At 40.7% G+C, this 21183-nt stretch overlaps 1 protein-coding gene across 3 annotated transcripts; it reads left to right on the forward strand.

Moving 5' to 3' along the window:
* Positions 1 to 212: 212 nt before the first annotated feature.
* LOC149740259 (short transient receptor potential channel 7-like) lies at positions 213 to 20641 on the forward strand. Of its 3 annotated transcripts, none has more exons than XM_089872689.1 (19): positions 213 to 308; positions 2304 to 2512; positions 3086 to 3256; positions 3728 to 3903; positions 4192 to 4354; positions 4623 to 4810; positions 5179 to 5260; positions 5426 to 5590; positions 5785 to 5882; positions 6250 to 6365; positions 6986 to 7125; positions 7740 to 7893; positions 8501 to 8642; positions 9019 to 9147; positions 17574 to 17769; positions 18047 to 18195; positions 18326 to 18428; positions 18745 to 18823; positions 19121 to 20641. In XM_089872689.1, the coding sequence occupies exons 1-19, from the start codon at positions 263 to 265 to the stop codon at positions 19345 to 19347; spliced, it is 2733 nt and encodes a 910-aa protein (XP_089728815.1). In that variant the 5' UTR covers positions 213 to 262; the 3' UTR covers positions 19348 to 20641. The 3 variants fall into 3 exon arrangements, with proteins under 3 accessions (XP_089728815.1, XP_089728816.1, XP_089728817.1); XM_089872690.1 differs by lacking the exon at positions 213 to 308 and adding an exon at positions 448 to 1327; XM_089872691.1 differs by lacking the exon at positions 213 to 308 and adding an exon at positions 1471 to 1695.
* The last annotated feature ends 542 nt before the right edge of the window (positions 20642 to 21183 follow it).

A 21183-nucleotide genomic window follows, 5' to 3' on the forward strand; every position in this document is an offset into this window, starting at 1 on the left:
AAAGTTGTGTAAACATTTACCTACCAGCACTAAATCTTACACATATGGTCATTTTGCAAGTAATTGTGTATATGTTCTTCAGATATAGATTTTAGCTTATAGCCTACTCTAAATGTACAGCGGGCGGGCACTTAAATCGTTGCTTTTTTGAAAAACATGGTCATAAGTTTAGGTTCAACTATAATTGATGGTTTAACATGTTTATACTTTATAGTATCTTGCAGGTCTTCGCGACACCATTTCAAGTTATAGCTAAATCCTCATGCTTGCTCGTTCAAACAACCTTTTTTCGTGGTATCAGAGTTGGGGTGAGTGCTCGCTGTTTTGTAATTTTTTTTTTACGAAAAAAAGTTTTAAAAACTAGAACAGTTAAATAGCTTTATGTTTATATATAAATCTGTTGTTTTGTGAATATAGAAAAAGCGGCTTCGCAGGCAGGTTCAGTGATCATGTGTCTTCGGCTGAATACCCACTTCTCCCAGGCACTATATGTCCCTTAATTATACATGTTATGTGGTAAGGTGTACATTATTCATTCCTAATGCTATCCGCCGATACGACCGACGAAGGTGCTTCAGTTATAACGTGGAAAAATATCCGTGACGTCGCAGCTCGATAGAAATTAGATTTACAAATGAGTAGCCACTAGCCAACTCTTGGCCACTGCGTCCGTACGTTATATTTGCCAGCGCTCTCTGCAGTTTTGAATATTCAGATTTCTTAAAATATACAATTCGTCTTTGGCAGTAAATCGTAAGTTAGGGTCTTATTTTAAAGTGCGTAATCTTTTGGAAACGTTTCAATGGTATATCTATCAGATGGTTTCTACTAGAACCACCCACGTCTGTAAGTATAGCGGTATAGATGTGTAAAGTATAAAGAATTTTCGTAATGAAGCCGCACATTTTAACAAAGTTTAAGTCTGCTCATGGCCTACTCAATGCATGGCCTACTCAATGTATTGAGTAGGCCATGGTCAGCTACAGTTTTTTTAATTTGTTTGCGGTTAGTATGGGTTGTGGTTGTTTTTATGAACCATGGTAAACTTGTTGCGCGCTTTTACCAATCGGAATATTGGATTAGGTGTCATTGGATTTAATTTAAGAACGTAGCCGCTGCAATCGCAGTGGAACTAAAGGACGATTTATTGATCAAACTAATTGTGGGAAAAACGCAATGGGTTGGCTTAGCGTTGTAGGATCAGCGCACTCAATTCTTTTAGTAGAGGTTTTCCGTTAGAAGCAGCAGTGGTAGCATGTCATTTGGTTTTATGCGATTTCACTGAAAATGAACAAGCCACCGAAGATAATGAAGTACAGGACTACCGGTATAGCAGTTTGTTGATTCTGTGGTGTAACATCAGCAACTTTATGCACAATAAACTTTTTCGATAGCGCGTTCTCTTCAAGTATAGGCAATAAAAAAAGAAATTGATTTTGGCGGTACTCTGAAAAACAAAAAGTTGTTGTTGGGTAAATTGAGTTGCGGGGTGGTATCTATGTGTCACCGACCTAGATAATTGGCTTTTTAAATATTAAGAAGCTATAAATTATAGATCGGTATAGTGGTTCAGATTGAATGAGTATCAGGGTTTAATTTCACGAAATGAAAAAGGAATATTTTTATTTTTCTTCAGCAAATATCCACAGATTGATCTTTTATTAAACTTCACCAATTAGACTTCAAAAATGAAAGGTTGAAAGTGATTTAATTTCTGCTCTTACATTTCGTATCTTTCGATCAAGCCAAATCTATACGATCGCCTAATCGATTTGGCAAATTTCAAATGCCGCGTGTAGTATAGATTTAATTTAGAGCTCAATTTAATTCGCCCTAATTTAAACTTCCACGCACTTTAGTTTTATAGGGTGAATAGTTTCCTTCAATACAAAAGCTTGGAAACACCTTAATTATTATCTTATCTAAGATTCATGCCATTTTTATTGGCAAGATTATTTTACATAGTGGGGGTGGGGAAGATGGGACGCCTTTTCATTCTTTTTTCCAGTCCCATTTGGTAGTAAGAAATGATCATTCAAAGAATTATAAAACCGCATCCTAAAGACTTTCATGGACAGTTGTTAATTGTTTAAAACACGATCATGATATTTGGATATTATGTGCTAAAGGTGTCCCATCTACCCCCACCCTACTATATTTGGTGTGTATAAACACATAGAAGAATTTTAGGCATGTCTCCTGTTTTTAGTCGCAACATATCAAAATCGTTCAGGATTTGAATATTAGTCTGATCGTTTAAAGCACTACTCGAAGATCGATTCATTTTTTGTCTTTCCCCGCAGTTCGGAGCAATGGTTACCGTGGAAGCTCGGCGTTTTGCTCGAGCATCTTTCCAAACAAGGAGGAAATCCGCTTTTTAGAGGCAGCAGAATATGGGGACATACCAACAGTTCGGGAAATGCTGGCCAGCTCAACTACATTGAATGTTAACTGTGTGGATTATATGGAACAGAATGCGCTTCAGTTGGCTTGTGGAAACGAACACTTCGAGGTGAAAACAATTGTTGTTTATTTTTTACATTAAATTTAAAATTAATCATATTTTAAGATTTTTGCGGACCGTGTATGCATATCAAAAAAACATAGGCGGGTATGTGCTACTGCCAAAATCAGATCCAAGTAATCAAAACACTAGATATTTCCCTTGAGCGGTTGTTCATACTGCGCGTTTTAATCAGGCATTTCAAAGGAGTTGACATCATTAGTGTGGGGTTGAGTGACATCATTTGTGTGGGGTTGAGTGACATCATTAGTGTGGGGTTGAGTGTGATTAGTGGGGTTGAGTGAGAAGGGACATGTTTTCATTCTCTTTTTTGTCCCCTTTTAGAAGTATAAACAAAGAGTATTGACAGAATCTAATAACTGCATCTTCACGACGGCTATACAGAAAAACTTTATTATTTGTTTAAAACGCGGTCAGGTAATGTGGGACTTTATCGGTGCTAGCGGTATACCATCTCACCCGACAGTGCTACGCACCAACATATTTTTCAACCGAAATGCTGTAAACCAAACAGGCGACGATTTTTTTCTCCTTTAATAAAACTATACATCATTTATACAGGTGGTGGAGCACCTAATCAAGCAACCTTCCATGGCCAGAATGGGAGACGCTTTGCTGCTTGCTATTAGTAAAGGTTATCTTCGAATTGCTGAAATCTTGATGAATCATCCGTCTTTCTGTGTAAACCAAAGGCTAACCACAAGTCCCGGAGAACTAATGCTCATCGACCCAGTAAGCATGTATCATGTGTTGACACAATGCATTGTGTATACATGTGTTCTTAGTTAAAAAAGTTTTAGAAGAAAATTCTACCTTTATCAGAAAGCTGATTTTCGGTGCATGAATGGATGTGAAAATAAAAAGCGTTATATTAGGTGGGGGTGACGGGACACTTTTAGCACATCATATCCAAATATCCTGACCGTGTTTTAAATAACTGACAAACGGTCTATGGAAGCCGTTAGGATACGGTTTTATAATTCTTCAAATGTTCTCTGTTTACTACGAAATGGGACTTAAAAATATAATGAAAAGGTGTCCCATCTTCCCTCAACCTAGCTACTATATATATGTCCGTGTATATAAAACGTGCTTTGCATCTCTCTAGGTACTTCTGAGTATATATTGTCACAACTCAGATGGATGCTTGTAATTTTTAATAAAAAGAGACACTTTTTCATTTTTCAAATCTTTACCTTTAAGAATTCCGATTTTTACGCGTACGACAACGACGGCACGCGGTTCTCGCCTGACATTACTCCAATAATACTAGCTGCGCAGTGTCAAGAGTTCGACATAGTGTACGAATTAATACGACGAGGTGCGACCATACAACACCCACACCCATATAGATGTCAGTGTACCGAATGCACGGCCATGTACGTATTTCAATTTATTTTGCCGCTTTTTGATTGTTTCAAGAAGATTTTATTAACTAAACTTAGGTAATTCGATCAAGTTGGAAAAAAAAAACTTCAACAACTTTTGGTTTTATAATCACATAAGCATTTGTCGTTAAAAAAACAACTAAATTTAAAAAATATTTAATAGGATGTTTGTTTTTTTCTAAGAAAAGTTTTTTTAGGTATTTTTTTAGATTAAAAAAGTTTAAAAGCGTATTCCCTACAAATAATAGTCGTTACACTCAATTTTTTTATGGTCTTTAGGAGACGAGATGATGCTTTAAACTTCTGTCTTTCACGTTTGAATGCTTACAAAGGACTAGCAAGTCCTGTGTATATGTCGATCGTGACCAGGGATCCCGTCCGACATGCTTTGAAACTTTGCCACGAGCTTAGTAAAATGGCAACCATGGAAAAGGAATTTAAGGTATAGTAGTGTAGGGTAAGATAAAATCCCATTTGCGAGGATATGGGTATATAATTCTGTCAATGTGTTTTTTTAGTACCAAATGAGACGATAAGAGAGAATGAATAGATACCTCCTACCCCACTATATGTACTTACATTCATACCATATTCTTATAGGTATTTTAACTATATAGCTCCAAAACAGCATGCAACAAAGAATATGTTTAATTAACTATACAGTATATGCTGTCAAATTTGGTTTTTAAAGTATGACAATATCGAAACAGAAAGATTACCTGAAGTTGGTGCACCAGCTGTACGATTATCTCGAAAAGCTTTTAGACATCTGCCGCAACTCGGAAGAGGTCAATGCTATGTTGAGTGGTAATTACAGCGACTCTTGGAAGGGATTAGCACGAAAGCAATCGGGAAGAACCAGCAGCAATGAGATTACAAACAATCATCTGATGAAGAGGTAAAATAAATATGCAGCGCGTATATACAGCTGCCGTATTTTTAAAAACAAAGTACTTGATATACAGTAGTGTGGAGGGAGATACAGGACACCTTTTACTCTATTTTTTCGTCCAGTTTGTTAGTAAACAAATAACATTTAAATATTTGAAAAACTATATCCTCACGACTGCTGTAGACCGTTGTTAATTGTTTAAAACACGATCAAGATATTCGGATATTTTTGATAAAGGTGTTCCGCCTTCCCTCATTCTTCTATATTGCCATCTTATAAACTAGCAGAAAAATAATGTAGTTTTAAAATTGAAGCTTATTTCGCGTAAACATGTATCCTTTATGTATAGGTATGACAAAATTATTGCTTTGTAGCTTTTCTAACGTAGCGGACGAGCACATAGACCACCCGAGACTCTACCAGCTTAAACTTGCCATAAAATACGGAGTAAAAGGAGTAAGATATATTATATAGTTTCCGTTGTATTTCGTGTTCTTTATTATCGTGTTGATTTTTTTACATGTGACTTGAAAACGAACCCAAAGCATCGGTTCGTCTACTTCGAAGCGATCGAAACGATCGATTTTGATTTTAAAAGACTCTCCCTTTATTCATTTCCAGTTCGTTGCAAATCCGAACTGCCAACTCCAGCTGATCGCAATTTGGAACCGCGACCTTAGCTGGCTCAGGCAGCTTTCTATTGGATACAAGTTCCTTTTGGCAGTCGGAATGAGTCTCTTCATGCCCGTTCTATCGATTGCCTACTTCGTCGCGCCCCGCAGTAAGGTATAGTTACCCCACTTTTGAACTGCTTCGTATACCTCAAACAGCAGCATTCTGTGATACAAATTCTTATAGTGTCATGGTTAAATTCTTAGCCTTAAACTGAAAATGCCTAACTTAGATCGATCAGAATCCGTTTCAACTCGTGTAAAAATTGCAGCAGGCCAGGCGACACGTTAATTGATTTGTTTTGCCAGGTTGTTCGAACGATGAAAAGTCCATTCTGTAAATTCGCCACACAGGGAATGTCGTACGCCCAATTCCTCATGCTTCTCATATTAAATTGCATGGACAGGTATATGATTCTGATAACATGGATGGCCGCTTTAATCCGTAATGTAATCCGTGGTGACCGGAAATCGATTTCACATTTTGCGAAAATAATTAACACTGAACTCTCATTGTCCCACTAACATTGTATGGTCAATGGCTATTAATCCTGTGTCGTAAATACAATTTAGTGGGCAATGATCTTTTCACACCTTTTTCTCTGTCGTTTATATTCAATGTCTCAATGTATATAGATTGGCTGGTACTTAATAACCCACAAAGCTACATACACGTGGTAGCACGTAAACGCTACAAGGTATATAGGAAACAGAACTTCCTGCTATAAGAGCTGTTCCGACCCCTTTTTGACGACAATCTGTTTTATACCTCAGGGTTGAAGGATTTGAGTTTTCCTCCACATTTACATTCCTTCTTCATCAAACCTCACGAGACGGAAGACACACCCAGTTTAACTGGTGCGAGGTCTTTATTATGCTCTATATCGCAGGTCAGCAAATTACATGTAATGTCGTATATGTAGCTTTAGCTTATAGTTCTATTTTACTGTGGGACATAGGATAGGATGTACCGTTAGCACATATGTTCCATGTTTGATCATGTTTTAAATAATTAACGCTTTTCAGAGTCGCGTGGACGCGGTTATTTATACTTTGAAATATTCTTTGTTTACCACCGAATGGGACGAATAAAAGTAAATGAAAATATCCCCCATCTCACCTTATCCTCAGATGCCGCTTGGGTTTAACTGACAATTACTAACTTAAATTTTCAACGGTTTGTTCAAACTTAAAATCGAACTGTCGGGTTTTGTTTTATTTATTTTGGATGAGGCCTCTTAAAGACTATCCGATGAAACACATCAGTGTGCACCGTGAGTGCGTGCTAAAACTTGTCAGTTATTTTATCATTAAAGTTTTTTTTCCACCTTATTATTTAATTTTCCCGTTTTTGTTAAAAAACATTCAACGAATTATTAAACCGTATTCTTACGACTCTCATATACCGTTGTTAATTGTTTAAAACCCGATCAGGATATTGGATATTATATGCTAAAGGTGTCCCATCTTGCCCCGCTGTACTATATAATATATTCAAACACCCATACAGGTCTTTTATGGAACGAAGTTCGAGAGTTGTGGGACGAAGGTCCACGAAACTACATCATCCAGCTGTGGAATGTCCTCGATTTCTTCATGTTGCTTATTTTGATTACCTCCTTTGCTTCGAGTTTTATTTCTCATCGAAACGTAAGATGTGTTTACATGATTTTCCCATTAGACCGCATGCACGCTGCTATTCGTAAGTTGTCCGACACTGCAGTCAGCGTATGAAATTGGTATCGATTGAGTTTTTGTCATCAAGTCGTTCAAGCCTGAAGGATTTAAAATTAGCATGATTTAATGTTAATACATATAGGGGGGACAGGACTCATTTATAGCACATATAAGGTCCAAATATACTTACCGTGTATATTAAACAAACGGTTTATATGGGAGTCATATAGGGATACGGTTTTATAATTCTCTTTTAATGTTCTTTGTTTACTACCAAATCGGACGAGAAAACAAAATAAAAAGGTGTCACGTCTTCCCCACCCCACTTCAACATAAGGGCAAGCCTATATGTTCCTCTCTGTTTAATACATTTTTGTTCACGTTAACTTTCACTTTTTTAACATTGGTATAGTTTTTTTTACAGCGATAATGGCATGCTGGCAGAATAATTTGACTTATTTTTATATACAGCCTTTAGATCTTCTCACCTACTTATTTTGTTTTAAAACGTTTTTACACAATTATATTCCAATCTTTTAAAACATCTTGAAAAAAAATGATAATAAGTTTTAACCATGTTTATTTAGAGCTGGATTGCCCAGCAGAGATGGGATGGAATATTTAAAGAAAACGCGACTTTTGTAGAATGCGATCATATGTCTGGTAATATTACTGTATTTGGTCAACTGGTTAACGTTGATGTTCCACGGTGGATGTGTTATTATTCATACAAACACGCCGGTGAGTTATTGTTTTGTTACTGAAGAATTTACACTTTTATAAACGGTTTGATAAAAACTTTTTAAAATATTAGCCAACCAGCTGGGTATATTTAGGCTACATCAAGTATAATATCACCAAGACTATACACTTTTCAGTATTTGGTCCACTTTTATTATAACTTATAGTTAAAAAGGTACTTGTTTTCTTTTTTTTCTTTGTCCCATTTGGTAGTAAACAAAGGAAAATACAGAATTATATAACCGTATCCTTGTGACTCTAAAAGAGTGTTGTTAATTGTTCAAAATCTGATCAGGAAATCTAAGGTTAAGGTACTAACAATATCCCATCTTACCCAACACAATATATGTAGTAGAGTGCTGGCGGACGAGACGCCTATATATAGGACATAAAGTCGAAATATATTCCGATCAGGTTCTAAACAACTAACAACGGTTTACGAGAGTCGTGATGCTATGGTTTTATAATTCTTTGATTAATCTTTGTTTACTACCAAATGGGACAAGAAAAGAGAATAAAAGGTCTTTCATCTTTCCCACTTTACTATATATACCTGTCAACATTCCCATAACGAAACTTTAAAATCGTGCTGTTTAATAATGTGTAGACCGAGCGAATTGGTACGGAAGTGATCCTCAGCTGATAGCGGAAGCTTTGTATTCATTCGGAATCGTCCTTAGTTTTACTCGAATCTGCTACATATTGGAAGTTAACGAGAAATTCGGTCCGCTGCAAATCTCATTACTGAGGTAAACGTTGTTATGCTCTGCCGTTTACACGGATTGGTACTTTAATATTTATGTATAGTAGGGTAGAGGAAAAGACCTTTTCATTCTATTTTCTCGTCCCATTCGGTAGCAAACACAGAACACGTGTTTTGAAAACACGATCAGGGCATTTGGATAATATGTGCCAATAAGGCGTCCCGTCTCCCCCACTATACTAAATGTATTAATATTTGGTCTTGTATGGACATGTCTTTGATAATTCATCATAGTTACTGGCAGCATATATTACATTGCTATCAAAATATGTACTGATATGTGTACCGATAAACAATTATGCCACATAATAGAAGTTAGACATATCCTGATTGATTAATGGATTATCTGTATTATTCCACAGCACTGTTGGCGACATTATAAAATGGAGCGGAATATTCTTCATGATTTTCGGAGCGTTTCTGTTGGGACTGTTCAACTTGTATTCGTATTACCGGGAACCCGAAGCGAAAACTACTAAAGCATTCACAACGTAAGAATTTTGTTTTTTGTGGACATTTTTTGGAAGAAATGTATTGTCCCGCAATGTTTTTCTTTGGTGGCCAATAAGTAATTTAAAGGCATTCTAGTTTAATTTAATTTCCCACACTAATTATAGATGTATTAGTACTGGGGGGAAGACGGAACACCTATAGCACATGGTATTAAAATATCTTAATCATGTTTTAATCATTTAACAACATTTTATAGGAGTCGTGAGGATACGGTTTTATAATTCTTTGAATCTTCTTTATTTACTACCAAATGGGACGAAAAAAAAGAATAAAAGGTGTTCCATCTTTTCCCACCATAATATATGTTTTAGGATAAACTATAGCTTGTTACGGCGGTCTTAAAGGGCGCGGCCCTGCACCCAAACCCCGTAATATGGCTTCTATTTAAATCGAAAAAAGTCCATATGAAAATACACTCTGACTCTTGCTTGAAGTTTATTACACGTTGGTGGGGGACTGAACAGTACTGACGAGTGACGAGTACTAAAGAGGTTTTCAAATTGTGACTAAGTAGGCCAACGGGTACGGTAAACAACAAAACAAATACGCACTTATCACCTTATTCAAATAGAATCAGTGGTTAGACACATAAAGTAATAAATATTCTAATACAGCAGACACTAATACAGTATAGGCACGCACTGACATCTAACTATAAATTAAAAAATGTCCGACACAGATAAAATGAAGAAATGCGTAACAATGACGCTAATTGTCTATATTCTAAAATTGTCACGTGCTGGCCCGGGATTGGTCGTGACGTAAGTTGTAGGATTCTACACTCCCCCCCAAATTGCGGAGTCTCAAAAACAAAGCAATTTAAAAAACAACAAAAGAATTCAAAACGAGAAGTAAACGAATCGGGAAGGTATATGCCGCGTGGGCAGAAACAATAAATAGTTCGGGGCGCGTTCATCAGCGCTAGTGACCGTCTTCTATTGAAGCGGTCGTAGGATCGTCGGACTTCTCCCTCGGCACGGAATTTTCGGGTTCGGCGGGGGCGATTAGACAAAGTTTGTGTATCGGTCGTCTCAACTCGGTGGCACGTGATGTCACGGTTACATTACGTACAAGGCCGTGCGCATCAGGAAACACGGCAGTAATCCTCCCAATTGACCACTGGGAGCGGGGCATCGAGTCATCCACAAGAAGGACGACGTCATCGATTTTAAAGTTCTCCTTCCGTTTGTGCCATTTTTGACGGGCGATAATGGTACGGAGGTATTCTCTGGACCATCGGGTCCAGAAGCGGTCGGACAAGTACTGGATATGACGCCATCGGCGTCGGGCAAAACAATCCGTTTTGTCGGTGATTGTCGGAGGAAGCTCAGGGGTCGGGTTCGGTCTTAACAGGTGATTTGGCGTTAATGGCATCTCTCCGGCGTCGTCTAGGGTGACGGGTGTGAGAGGTCGTGAATTAAGAATCGACTCAGCCTCCAACAGGAAGGTCTGCATCTGATCTTCGTTCAGTATTCGGTCACCTGCAAGAGAAAGCAAAATTCTTCGTGTTGATCTTATCATCCTCTCCCAGGCACCACCCATGTGCGAGGCGCTTGGAGGATTGAAGCTCCATTGAACTTCTTTCTGTAAAAGAAACTTGTAAATTTGTTTGTGGTTCCAACCCTGGATGGATTCACGGAGCACCCTTTCGGCTCCAACCAGGTTGGTTCCATTATCGGAGTAAATGTGATCAGGGGTTCCTCTTCGGGCAATAAATCGTCGCAATGCGTTAAGTAGGGAATCGGTTGACAAATCTCTGGCTAGCTCCAGGTGTACAGCTCGGGTGGTCATGCAGGTAAATAGGCACCCGTAGCGCTTCACTTCGCTTCTTCCCTGTTGAACTGGGAGCGGGCCAAAATAGTCGATGCCTGTGTAAGAAAACGCGGGTGAATCCATCTGCATTCGGGGCAGTGGCAGGGCGGCCATCATTTGCTGACCGGGTTTAGCATTTTTACGACGGCACGGCAAGCATTTGCTGAGGACACGGCGAACAGCGGCGTTTGGTTTGACAACCCAGAAGCGCTGACTGAGCAAATTCAGGGTATGGTTTAGTCCAGAATGACCACCAATCTCGTGATAGAGTGCGATGATCAGGTCTGTAAAATGTGAGGTGTGTGGTAGAATGGCTGGATGGCGTGTTTCGTACGGTACGGGGGCTCTCTCCAAGCGACCACCCACTCTCAGCACGCCGTCTGACAGCATCGGGTTAAGCTTGAACATAGATGATGAGCTGGCGGTTTTCGGGGGAATTTTCTTGTCTTCACGTAGGACGTTCAACCACTGCGAGAAGTGCTGCTCCTGTACGTATTTCAGCAGCTCGGTCTCTGCTCGTTTAAGCTCGATGACGGTCAACAGATGGGACGTCGTCTTCATCTCTTCTTTCTTGTGTCGGGCAACGATGTAGTCTTTAAATCTCAGAAGCCAGGCGGTTGTTCGTTTCAAGCGGTGCAAGCTCGAATAACGGGTCATCAGTTTATCGGTCGCGGGAACGGCAATCTGTATGGAAAAAACGGTTGGGGTTATTTTATCAAATGCCTTAATGTCGCAGGACGACATTTCCTTCTTCGAGAAGTTGTTTGGCCAGTGCTCTGGAGCAAGTTTCAGGAATGGGGGCCCTTGAAACCAGAGTTCGCTCTGCAACAGTGACTCAACAGATGCACCTCTGGATGCACAGTCGGCGGGGTTTAGTTTCGTAGGTACATGTCTCCAATTGCTAATGCAGGTGTGCTTGGAGATTAAGGCGAGGCGTCGGGAAACGAACAACGGGAATCGCTTCCGGTCGTTGAACAGACTCTGCAGCACAACCGAGGAGTCGGACCAGAACAACGACGGGTACCGTTCTAGACCGAGTTCTCTTCGCAGCACTTGGTCCATTTTCACCGCCATGACGGCGGCCATCAGCTCAAGACGGGGTATGGAGACGTCATCTTGCGGGTTTAAACGGGACTTTCCCATCAGAAGAGTGCAGTGGGCATGGCTATCGTCGTCGAGTGTGCGCAAATAACACACTGAGCCATAAGCAATTTTTGATGCATCTGCGAAGTAATGCAGCTGCACATCATCAGTGTGTGTTCGTTGTCCAAAAGTACGGGGAATTGCGACGTTGCGGAGTTGCGGGAGGCTTGAGAGCCACTTTTCCCATCGCTTGAGTTCGGGTTTCGGGATCGGTTCGTCCCACTCCAGCTCTTGTTGACAGAGGTTGCGGTAAATGAGACGAGCTTCCAGCACAACGGGGGTTACGAAACCAAGGGGGTCAAATAACGAGTTAACCGTGGACAGCAGTCCGCGGCGGGTACGGGGTTTCATCGGTAAGGCAATAGTAAATCGAAATTCATCGGCGTGCACGTCCCAGTTGATGCCGAGGATTCGCTCGTTAATCTGTTCGTCGAATGAACGTACTTGTAGGGACTTAGAGCGTTCTTCTTCGGGAATAGAATCCACCACTTCTTTGCAGTTAGATAGCCACTTCGTGAGTCGAAATCCAGCCTTGGACAACAGGGCTCGTAGATCGTGAACCATCTTCACACCGGCCTTCGGATTCGGGACGGAGACAAGGCAGTCGTCGACGTAAAAATTATCTTTTATTACGGTGGCCACACGGGGATCGAATTCGCCACCAAAGTCGGTGGCGGCCTGCCGTAAGCAGAATGACGCGCAACTAGGAGAAGACGTTGCGCCGAACAGATGTACCTTCATTCTGTAGGCAGCGGGTTCTAACGAAGTATCACCTCCTGGCCACCACCAGAACCGCAGGGAATCTCGGTCACGTTGGGCGACACGCACCTGGTGGAACATTCCTTCAATATCGGCCACCAGGGCAACGGGTTCTCGTCGAAATCTGGTAAGAACGCCCACGAGGCTGTTAACAAGGTCGGGTCCTTGCATAAGTACCTGGTTAATTGAGATTCCGTGATGTTGCGCAGCGCAGTCGAACACGACGCGAAGCTTATCAGGCTTATGGGGGTTCATGACAGGGTGGTGCGGCAGGTACCACACACGGCGGTCGGTTTTCAGTTCGTGCATCGGGACTTCCTCTGCGTAGCCCTTCGTAAGCATCGTCTGCATCTGTTCGTCGTACTTACTCTTCATGTCGGGGTTACGGACCAACCTCTTCTTTAAGCCAGCCAAACGTCGAATTGCCATCATTGTATTGTCGGGTAGAACTTGATAGTCGTGTCGCCACGGGAGGGGTAGTTCGTAATGGCCAGCTTCAAACTGGACTGATTGCTTCATCATTCTGTACGATCGTCTATCCTCTGCAGAAACCGGGGTATGCGGTAGCTCGTCGTCGCTGTCGGAATCGGCGGTGATCGGTCTTAGGTCGCTCTCATCACTCAGGAACATGGCGTGCGCTTCCTGTAGTCTCGCGCCATGGATACTAGCAAATATAAAACTGGAACTCACGTGGTCGGTCGCGGGTGTGTCGGACGAGGGGCCTAGGAGGGACCATCCTAGTGGCGTCTTGACCGCGTCGGGACATCGGCCATGGCCGCTTCGGGTTGTCTCTACACGGAAGGCTTGCGGGGCGTTGGCACCGATCAATAGTTGGACTGATCCGTGCTTTATCTTCGGGAAGTTGTTGGCGTTCAGTTGGTGATGCTTTATCGTCTTCGGGCTGGGAACAGGATTTGGGTCTACGGGGATTTTATCGATAGCGATCACGTCGGGGAGCTCGATCCAGTCACCGCCATCTAGCGGTCGAACTGAAAGATTAATCGATACTGTATTTAATACCTGCGGTGATGTCAGGGTTTTCAGCGTCAGGTGTCTCGTTTCTCCGCTAGCTTGTAGCTTGTTGACTAGGGAACGGTCACAGAAAGTTGTCGTCGAACCTTGATCCAGAAATGCGTACGTATCAACCACCTTATCTTCGAAGCGGACCTTAACGGGAACAACATTGAGAAATACGTTGTATTCGGCCGATTGAACAGCCGCGTTGGTTGCACTACTCTCGGGCGGCTTCGGACGGGGAGGTAAATTATGTAATAATGTATGGTGGTAGTTACCGGTACAACCTTCGACCTTACAGCGTTCACGGCTTCGGCATTCTCTGGCGCTGTGGTATCTCATGAAGCATTTAAAGCACAATCTCTTCGTTTGGACGAACTCTTTTCTATTTTGCAGCGACATCGATCTGAATCTTTCGCATTGGCTCAAGCAGTGGGAACCTGCACAACAAATACATACGTTAGGTTTATTATTTAGTCTCGCGGGCTCTTCCACGACCGAATTGTAGACGGACGACTTTGCCCTTCGTTGCAGGTTGGTTCGATTGGAGGCGGGGTGCATTGCTCTTCCAAATATGCTGTTTGCTTCGGCACTCTTTTCACAAACAAAGGCAGATAAATCGGCAAACTTCGCTCGGCTCTTTCGCAGACGCTCAACTTCGAACGACCGCTTTACCCATTCTTCTCGTAACGTCGGTGGTAGCTTGGCTATAACATTTAGCATGATCTCCATCGAATCTATGCTTGATGACTGTTTCAGGTCTTGAAGCGAGGTACAGCAACGGTCCATCAGTACGGACAGATTCTTTAGACCGACGGGGTCGTGCTCATTTGCTCTCGGGGCGTTTTTTAGATGCTCTTCGCAGTAGCGGGCGATCTCATGCGGTTGTCCATATTCTTCGTACAGCAATTTCCATGCGCTACGATATCCAACATCGGGCGGTTTCGAGGTAAGGTGACTTATTTTAGCTCGTACGTGGGGGTCACAGTGTTGTAGTAGGTAGACGAGTTTGAGGTCGTTGCCTTCGGTCTTTCTATTGATATGAGTTTCAAACTGTCTCACGAAAGTCCAGTAGTTCATCGGGTTACCGTCAAACTTGTCTATTACGGGGCGGGGTAGGAATCGTTCGCCAACATCGGTTACTCTGTCTCGTCTTTCGGGTACATGGTGAGTCGGGATAGGTTCGGTTTCAGGGAAGGCGGTATATCCGGGAACGGGGACCCGGTCGGGTTGGCGGGTATCTTCGTGCGGGAGGGGACGTGGATAGCGGTCAGTGGTACCGATCCTCGTTGGGAGCGACGAGTAAACAGTTTCCATGTTTAACGGGGAGTGGCGAACTTCTGGCGGGGGGTTGGTTTCTCTTAAATTTGCGAGTTGCGGCGACGGGAGATTATCGGGACCGGGAGGATATGCGGGCGAAACATGGCGAGATATGACGGCGGCAGGGGGCGGTTGACTCAGGGGTACCTGGTTCTGGTTGCTAACCACGAAGGTTCGGATATTTCGAGGAACGGGCGTCGACGATGACGATTCTGTGGCTTCGCCGTCTTCTTCTGTCCATGCTTCCATAGTGACACGGGCTAATTCTAATTCTCTTTGTTTTTCGTTGAAGGCTAGTTCTGCTTCTTCTTCCTCTTCGCGGGCTTGGCGCTCGGCCTGTTCCTTGGCCTCAAGGGCTTGGCGCTCGGCACGCAGTCTGGCTCGTTGTCGGGTTTCATGTAGCCTTTCTTGCGCTTGCTCCTTGGCTAATTTAGCTTGCGCCAAATTTACGCGACTGCGTCTCTGCTGGCTCCTTACGGAGCTTGTGGTCGAGGCCAAGCTGGGGGAACGATGGGACTCACTGGGAGTGGGTCTATTTAAATCACTATCGGTGGTTTCGATCCATGAACGAACGTGTGCATCGAATTCGTCCTTTTCCTCTTGGACGGTAGATTTACATATTTCCGTGCCTTCAAACAATTCGAGCTCGGTAGACGTTTGGCACAGGTTCATCAAACGATCAAAGTCACTGTCGATGGCGGGAATCAATTCACGTAAGGGCGCCAGCCCTGCAGGCTTCAACATCAGCTTCTCGGCATAAATATATTTGTCCTTCAAGCATTTGAGGACGTCGGGAATACGGGCGGGAACAGATGCCATGGCTATGCGGGGCTATCGTACTGCTGGAATCACTGGATACGGGAATGGGAAATTGAACTAAGTAATTTGAAAACGATGTTACGGCGGTCTTAAAGGGCGCGGCCCTGCACCCAAACCCCGTAATATGGCTTCTATTTAAATCGAAAAAAGTCCATATGAAAATACACTCTGACTCTTGCTTGAAGTTTATTACACGTTGGTGGGGGACTGAACAGTACTGACGAGTGACGAGTACTAAAGAGGTTTTCAAATTGTGACTAAGTAGGCCAACGGGTACGGTAAACAACAAAACAAATACGCACTTATCACCTTATTCAAATAGAATCAGTGGTTAGACACATAAAGTAATAAATATTCTAATACAGCAGACACTAATACAGTATAGGCACGCACTGACATCTAACTATAAATTAAAAAATGTCCGACACAGATAAAATGAAGAAATGCGTAACAATGACGCTAATTGTCTATATTCTAAAATTGTCACGTGCTGGCCCGGGATTGGTCGTGACGTAAGTTGTAGGATTCTACATAGCTCGTCCAGGTTTTCTTAAACACTAAGAAATCAATAGCATATCTATTGTTGGTTGGCAATAAAGCTTGCAACACATTATGCGCAACAATTAAAAGATAATTGGTTTCCCTCGAATTCGATTTTCTAATCTTGTTTTAATTCTGTTTGTCCTCGCCTTTCAAAGCTATTCGGATCAATAATGTTACTTATTCAGACGGAAAACGCATTAATATCTTGTACCCGATCAATACCCTTCTCGACATTGACCGTTTGCAAACTACTAATCCAGTGGTTCACTTAGGCTTGTCAGAAACCGAGTACAAAAACGGAAGCTGGCTGCTTTCCGCCATTGTTTGGGCATTTCGCAGTATAGTTGCGAAATTCTAAGTCTTTTTGCGCCACCAGCGTCAGCAATCTAAGTAATGTTTAGTTCGGCGTGTGCTGCTGGGGGCAGTTTTCGAATATACCATTTTTTGATGGTTTAAAGCAAGAGATATTAAATAACTTGTGTCAAACAAAACAAGGTGCAGTATAAACTGCAGTAAAAACACAGGTGACTAAGTGATAATATTACAAACACTGGCAAATTTAGATTGAAATAAGAGCATCAAACCGTAGTTAATATAGTTCCCAAATGAGTCTGTATTATGTCTTGTCTGACTTGCAGACATTTCAGCTCTAATTAAAATGTCATATGGCTTAATGCAACTGTCACTTATCATACACGCACATTAAAATGAAATGAAATAACGAACTGGGTTGTCGTTCTGCGTTTTGTCCATTCTCGGCATTACAATGGTTTGAATGTGTATATGTAAGAGCCATGGCCTAAATTGCTTTGTAACGTTCAATATCAGCATTATACTGCAATGTGAAAAACCAACTCGTTTTCACAACAACTAAATACTGGTTGTGTACTGTTCCCTATATAATTAATAACACCCAGGTGTAGCGTTTTCTCTTTAAACCCTCACTCTTTCCATCTAAACAAACATTCCTCATATACTATATTTACACTTACAGGATTGAAGAAACGTTTATTACGTTGTTCTGGTCAATGTTTGGTTTGGCCGACTACAGAGGCGTTGAAGTAAAGTACGACCACCAACTTACACGGATTGTCGGCTACCAGTTGTACGGCGCTTACAACATCATTACTGTTATCATAATGCTCAACATGCTAATAGCCATGATTAATCGATCATACTCTGATGTCGAGGTAATAAACAGGTTTTGTCTGTTTTGTAAATACCCGCTCGTCTTTTAGGTTGGTATGCATATATAGCCTACCAGCAAAGATTGTGTGTGTTATGTGCGTATACTTATGTATTAGATCAGAGAAATAATCACAAATTTTCTTAAGAGATTTGAAAATATTATCGCACCAGGAAACGCATTATTTATCCCATTAACATGAACGCGTGTGGTGTCCTCGCAAATACCTGCTAAAAAAGGGCACTCGGTAGCGCTACCTAACGGTATCTTTTTTTACTAAGGTGGATTCAGACTTGGAATGGAAATTTGCTCGTGCGAAACTAATGCTGTCATATTTTGACCCCGGAAGCACGCTACCTGTACCTTTCAACCTTTTAACGCTGCCGCAGTGCATCCACGATGGTGTAATCTACATATATAAGCTAACACGGTACTGCTACTCCTATATTTTGATATACTTTTTATGGTGTAATGTTTAATGCCGGACCAACGACACATTTAACAGTATTGAGTATTTAACATGTGACCATATACATTAATATTTATATATATATTCATAGCAAAGAGTTGTACAAGAAAACGCGAAGGGCTTCATCCAGCCAACGAAGAGACCATCATAGAAAGAAAACAGAACTTAGAAAACGCATGAGCATGCATCACATAGTAGGGCAAAGTTTTAGTTTTAATATACTTAAAAAATACATAGTAATAATTTTGTCTTTATATCACGTCTTCGCACCAGCATAATGATTACACTATAAATCATTAAGTGATCCTATTTGTATAGATTGGATAAAATGGTGAAACTGGCAACACAACTAAACAATTAAAACATAAAGAACTAAAGAAATCACTTTTATTGTTTAAACTTTGTTTTAATTTAATTGATTAATCTTGTGCATATTTTAAGTTTTTTAAGCAAATTTTAAAATAATAACAACAACGACCGTGTTGTAACAACTGAATTACCGCTTGGCAGAACGTCATGACACGCATTGTGAAGAGGTACGTGCTGCGTGCACAAGTAGAGGAAGCTGGTGGTTCTAACACGAGTGAAGGTAATTTAAACTGCCTTGGTGCTCGTACATTTTAACACTAACAGTGTGGGCCGGTTTTTACAACTACAGGTTTATTTATAGCTATGACTATCGGTGTCCGAAGAGTCTGTTTTGCTGTTTGGTCGTGTGACACACGAAACATTGCCGCAATAAAGTTAACGATTTTACAAGGAGAGATATTTTAAGCGTTACATGATGCCCGGTTAAAACAGCAGCAGTATATGCGTTCATTCAGTTAAATCACTTACTACTATTTATTTATGTAAGCGTATTATTAATCATTACAACCCCACGCAGCCGATCTGCAGGAAATCAAACATGATATCAGCAGCCTGAGGTACGAGGTGATAGGTGGTCTTACACGTTGGGATAGTAAAATCGAAGAACTTTTTAACTCGTTGGAAAGGCAGAAGACGGAGGAAGGTCAGATACAGATCAACACTGCTGTTGCTCAAATTGAACGAAAGTCGAAAAATGAAAGCCTGGCGCCTCCCGTCTTAGATGCCACGGAGATCAACAAATAAAGAAAATAATCTGCTCTCAAAAATTATACTGTAACACTTTTATTACTTCTGACTTTTCTCATGTCATTATAGTACGTTGAATTTTTTATTACTATATTTTGGCAAACGTGTTGTTTATCGTGCGTTTGAACCAACAAAGAATTATTTGAAATGATCTTTGAAAAAGGCAATTTCTACAAAAATATTTTCCCAATCTGACGTTTTTAAATGAAAAGTAAAGCCAACAATTTTTTTTTAATGACATTGGAATATAACATTTCTACAAACATATTTTCACAATCGGACGTTTTTAAATCAAAAGTTATTAAATATATTTATAGATCCAATAACGTAAATTATATTTAGCGCGTAGATTACAACACAAAAAAAGCAAAAATAAAAAACGGTAACAAAATTATAAAAATTGTTATAAGCGACAAAACGTCTTTTAAACACGTTTACTTATTAAAAGCCATATTCACAATCAATGTTTAAAAATAGTGTCGAGCTCATCTTTAGTTTAGGTCTTAAGGTTGTGTTGTTTTCAGCCTGTCAGTGCAATATACAGATATGTGGAACTCGTCGTCTGCGTAATCTTGACGTATGACGTCATCAGAGCTCAGACACGAATATGCGACCACCAGCCACAATGCGTTTAACTTGTAAACAGTTTGCTTGTTCATGCGTTCAAGTTATATGGAATAGATACAAAATGCAACTCAAATGCTCGACACTTACTTATGAACCATTTGTACAGGTGTTTTGCTAATGTGTTTTATACGTGCTGTGGTTAACACTAAAGGGTACAGGATTTAAATAGCAGTGGTGAAGTATTGTTCGAGTAACGTTTGTACTATTAGTTTAGATTTGCAAAGTTTCAACTACTTTAAGACTAATTTACTTTCAGAATAAATCGCACTCCCCTTTGTAATAAAATAATTCAAAGTTCGCCCACAAGCGTCTATTTGTTGTTTTTCTATAGATACTTTCGAAGTATAAAGCTTTCAAGTTTTTCTGTTAAATAGTTTCAGATGCAATATCAGGTCTACCTTTTTGTTAAAAAATAAAAACTAGTATGTTAACTGCGCATTGTAAAGGTATTCCTTCGACTACAACGCAAGCACTATGAGCCGTTGTTCAAGTGGGTTTCAAGAACACTTCTCTCGCTTAGTTTCCTTTTTTCTAAAACATGTTTAGTATAGGGGATTCCCCTAACACGCAGGAATATAACGTTCGCCCTCTCTCGTTTTGTTCTTTTTTATGTTTGTCAGTTGCGTCTTTAACTTCTCTGAACAGTAATAACCGTACAGTCGATTTTAAGCACCGCAGTTGTCTTGGGACTATTATGCTTAGTTATGATGAGCGTGCAGTACAGTCGGACTTGTTAGGGTAGGATTATTACAAAGTCAGCTAATATAAAAGTTCAGGTTCCGAATATATGTTAGCGCTGACCAATATTTGTCACTCGTGCTTTGTTCTATTGTTTAAGTCGTAATGTTTACATAGCTCTTATGTCCTGTATGCGCGTATGACCGGCTATTAATAAACAAAAAGTTTCTATTTTTAATATAATCTTATCCACTCAAGATAGCTTAAAGTAGATCATGACTAAATATACTTAAGTTAGCATATAAATTTAGATATCGGTTTAGTTAGTTCTATTACAATTAAATTACCAATAAAATCCCAGATATCTAGTATGTAAAGTCAATCTTCACTGTAAAATTTGCAATAAAAGCGTTAGGTCCTAGGGGTAATGTTTGTGTTCATTGCATAGGGGGCTCAGGATTCGTGTTTTGAGGCAGAATTTTTCTTAAGCGCCAAATAAAGTATCTACCCATAATAATATATGCATTT

The sequence above is a fragment of the Ciona robusta genome, chromosome 2 (genome assembly GCF_009617815.1).
Source record: "Ciona robusta chromosome 2, ASM961781v2".
Taxonomy (NCBI): domain Eukaryota; kingdom Metazoa; phylum Chordata; class Ascidiacea; order Phlebobranchia; family Cionidae; genus Ciona; species Ciona robusta.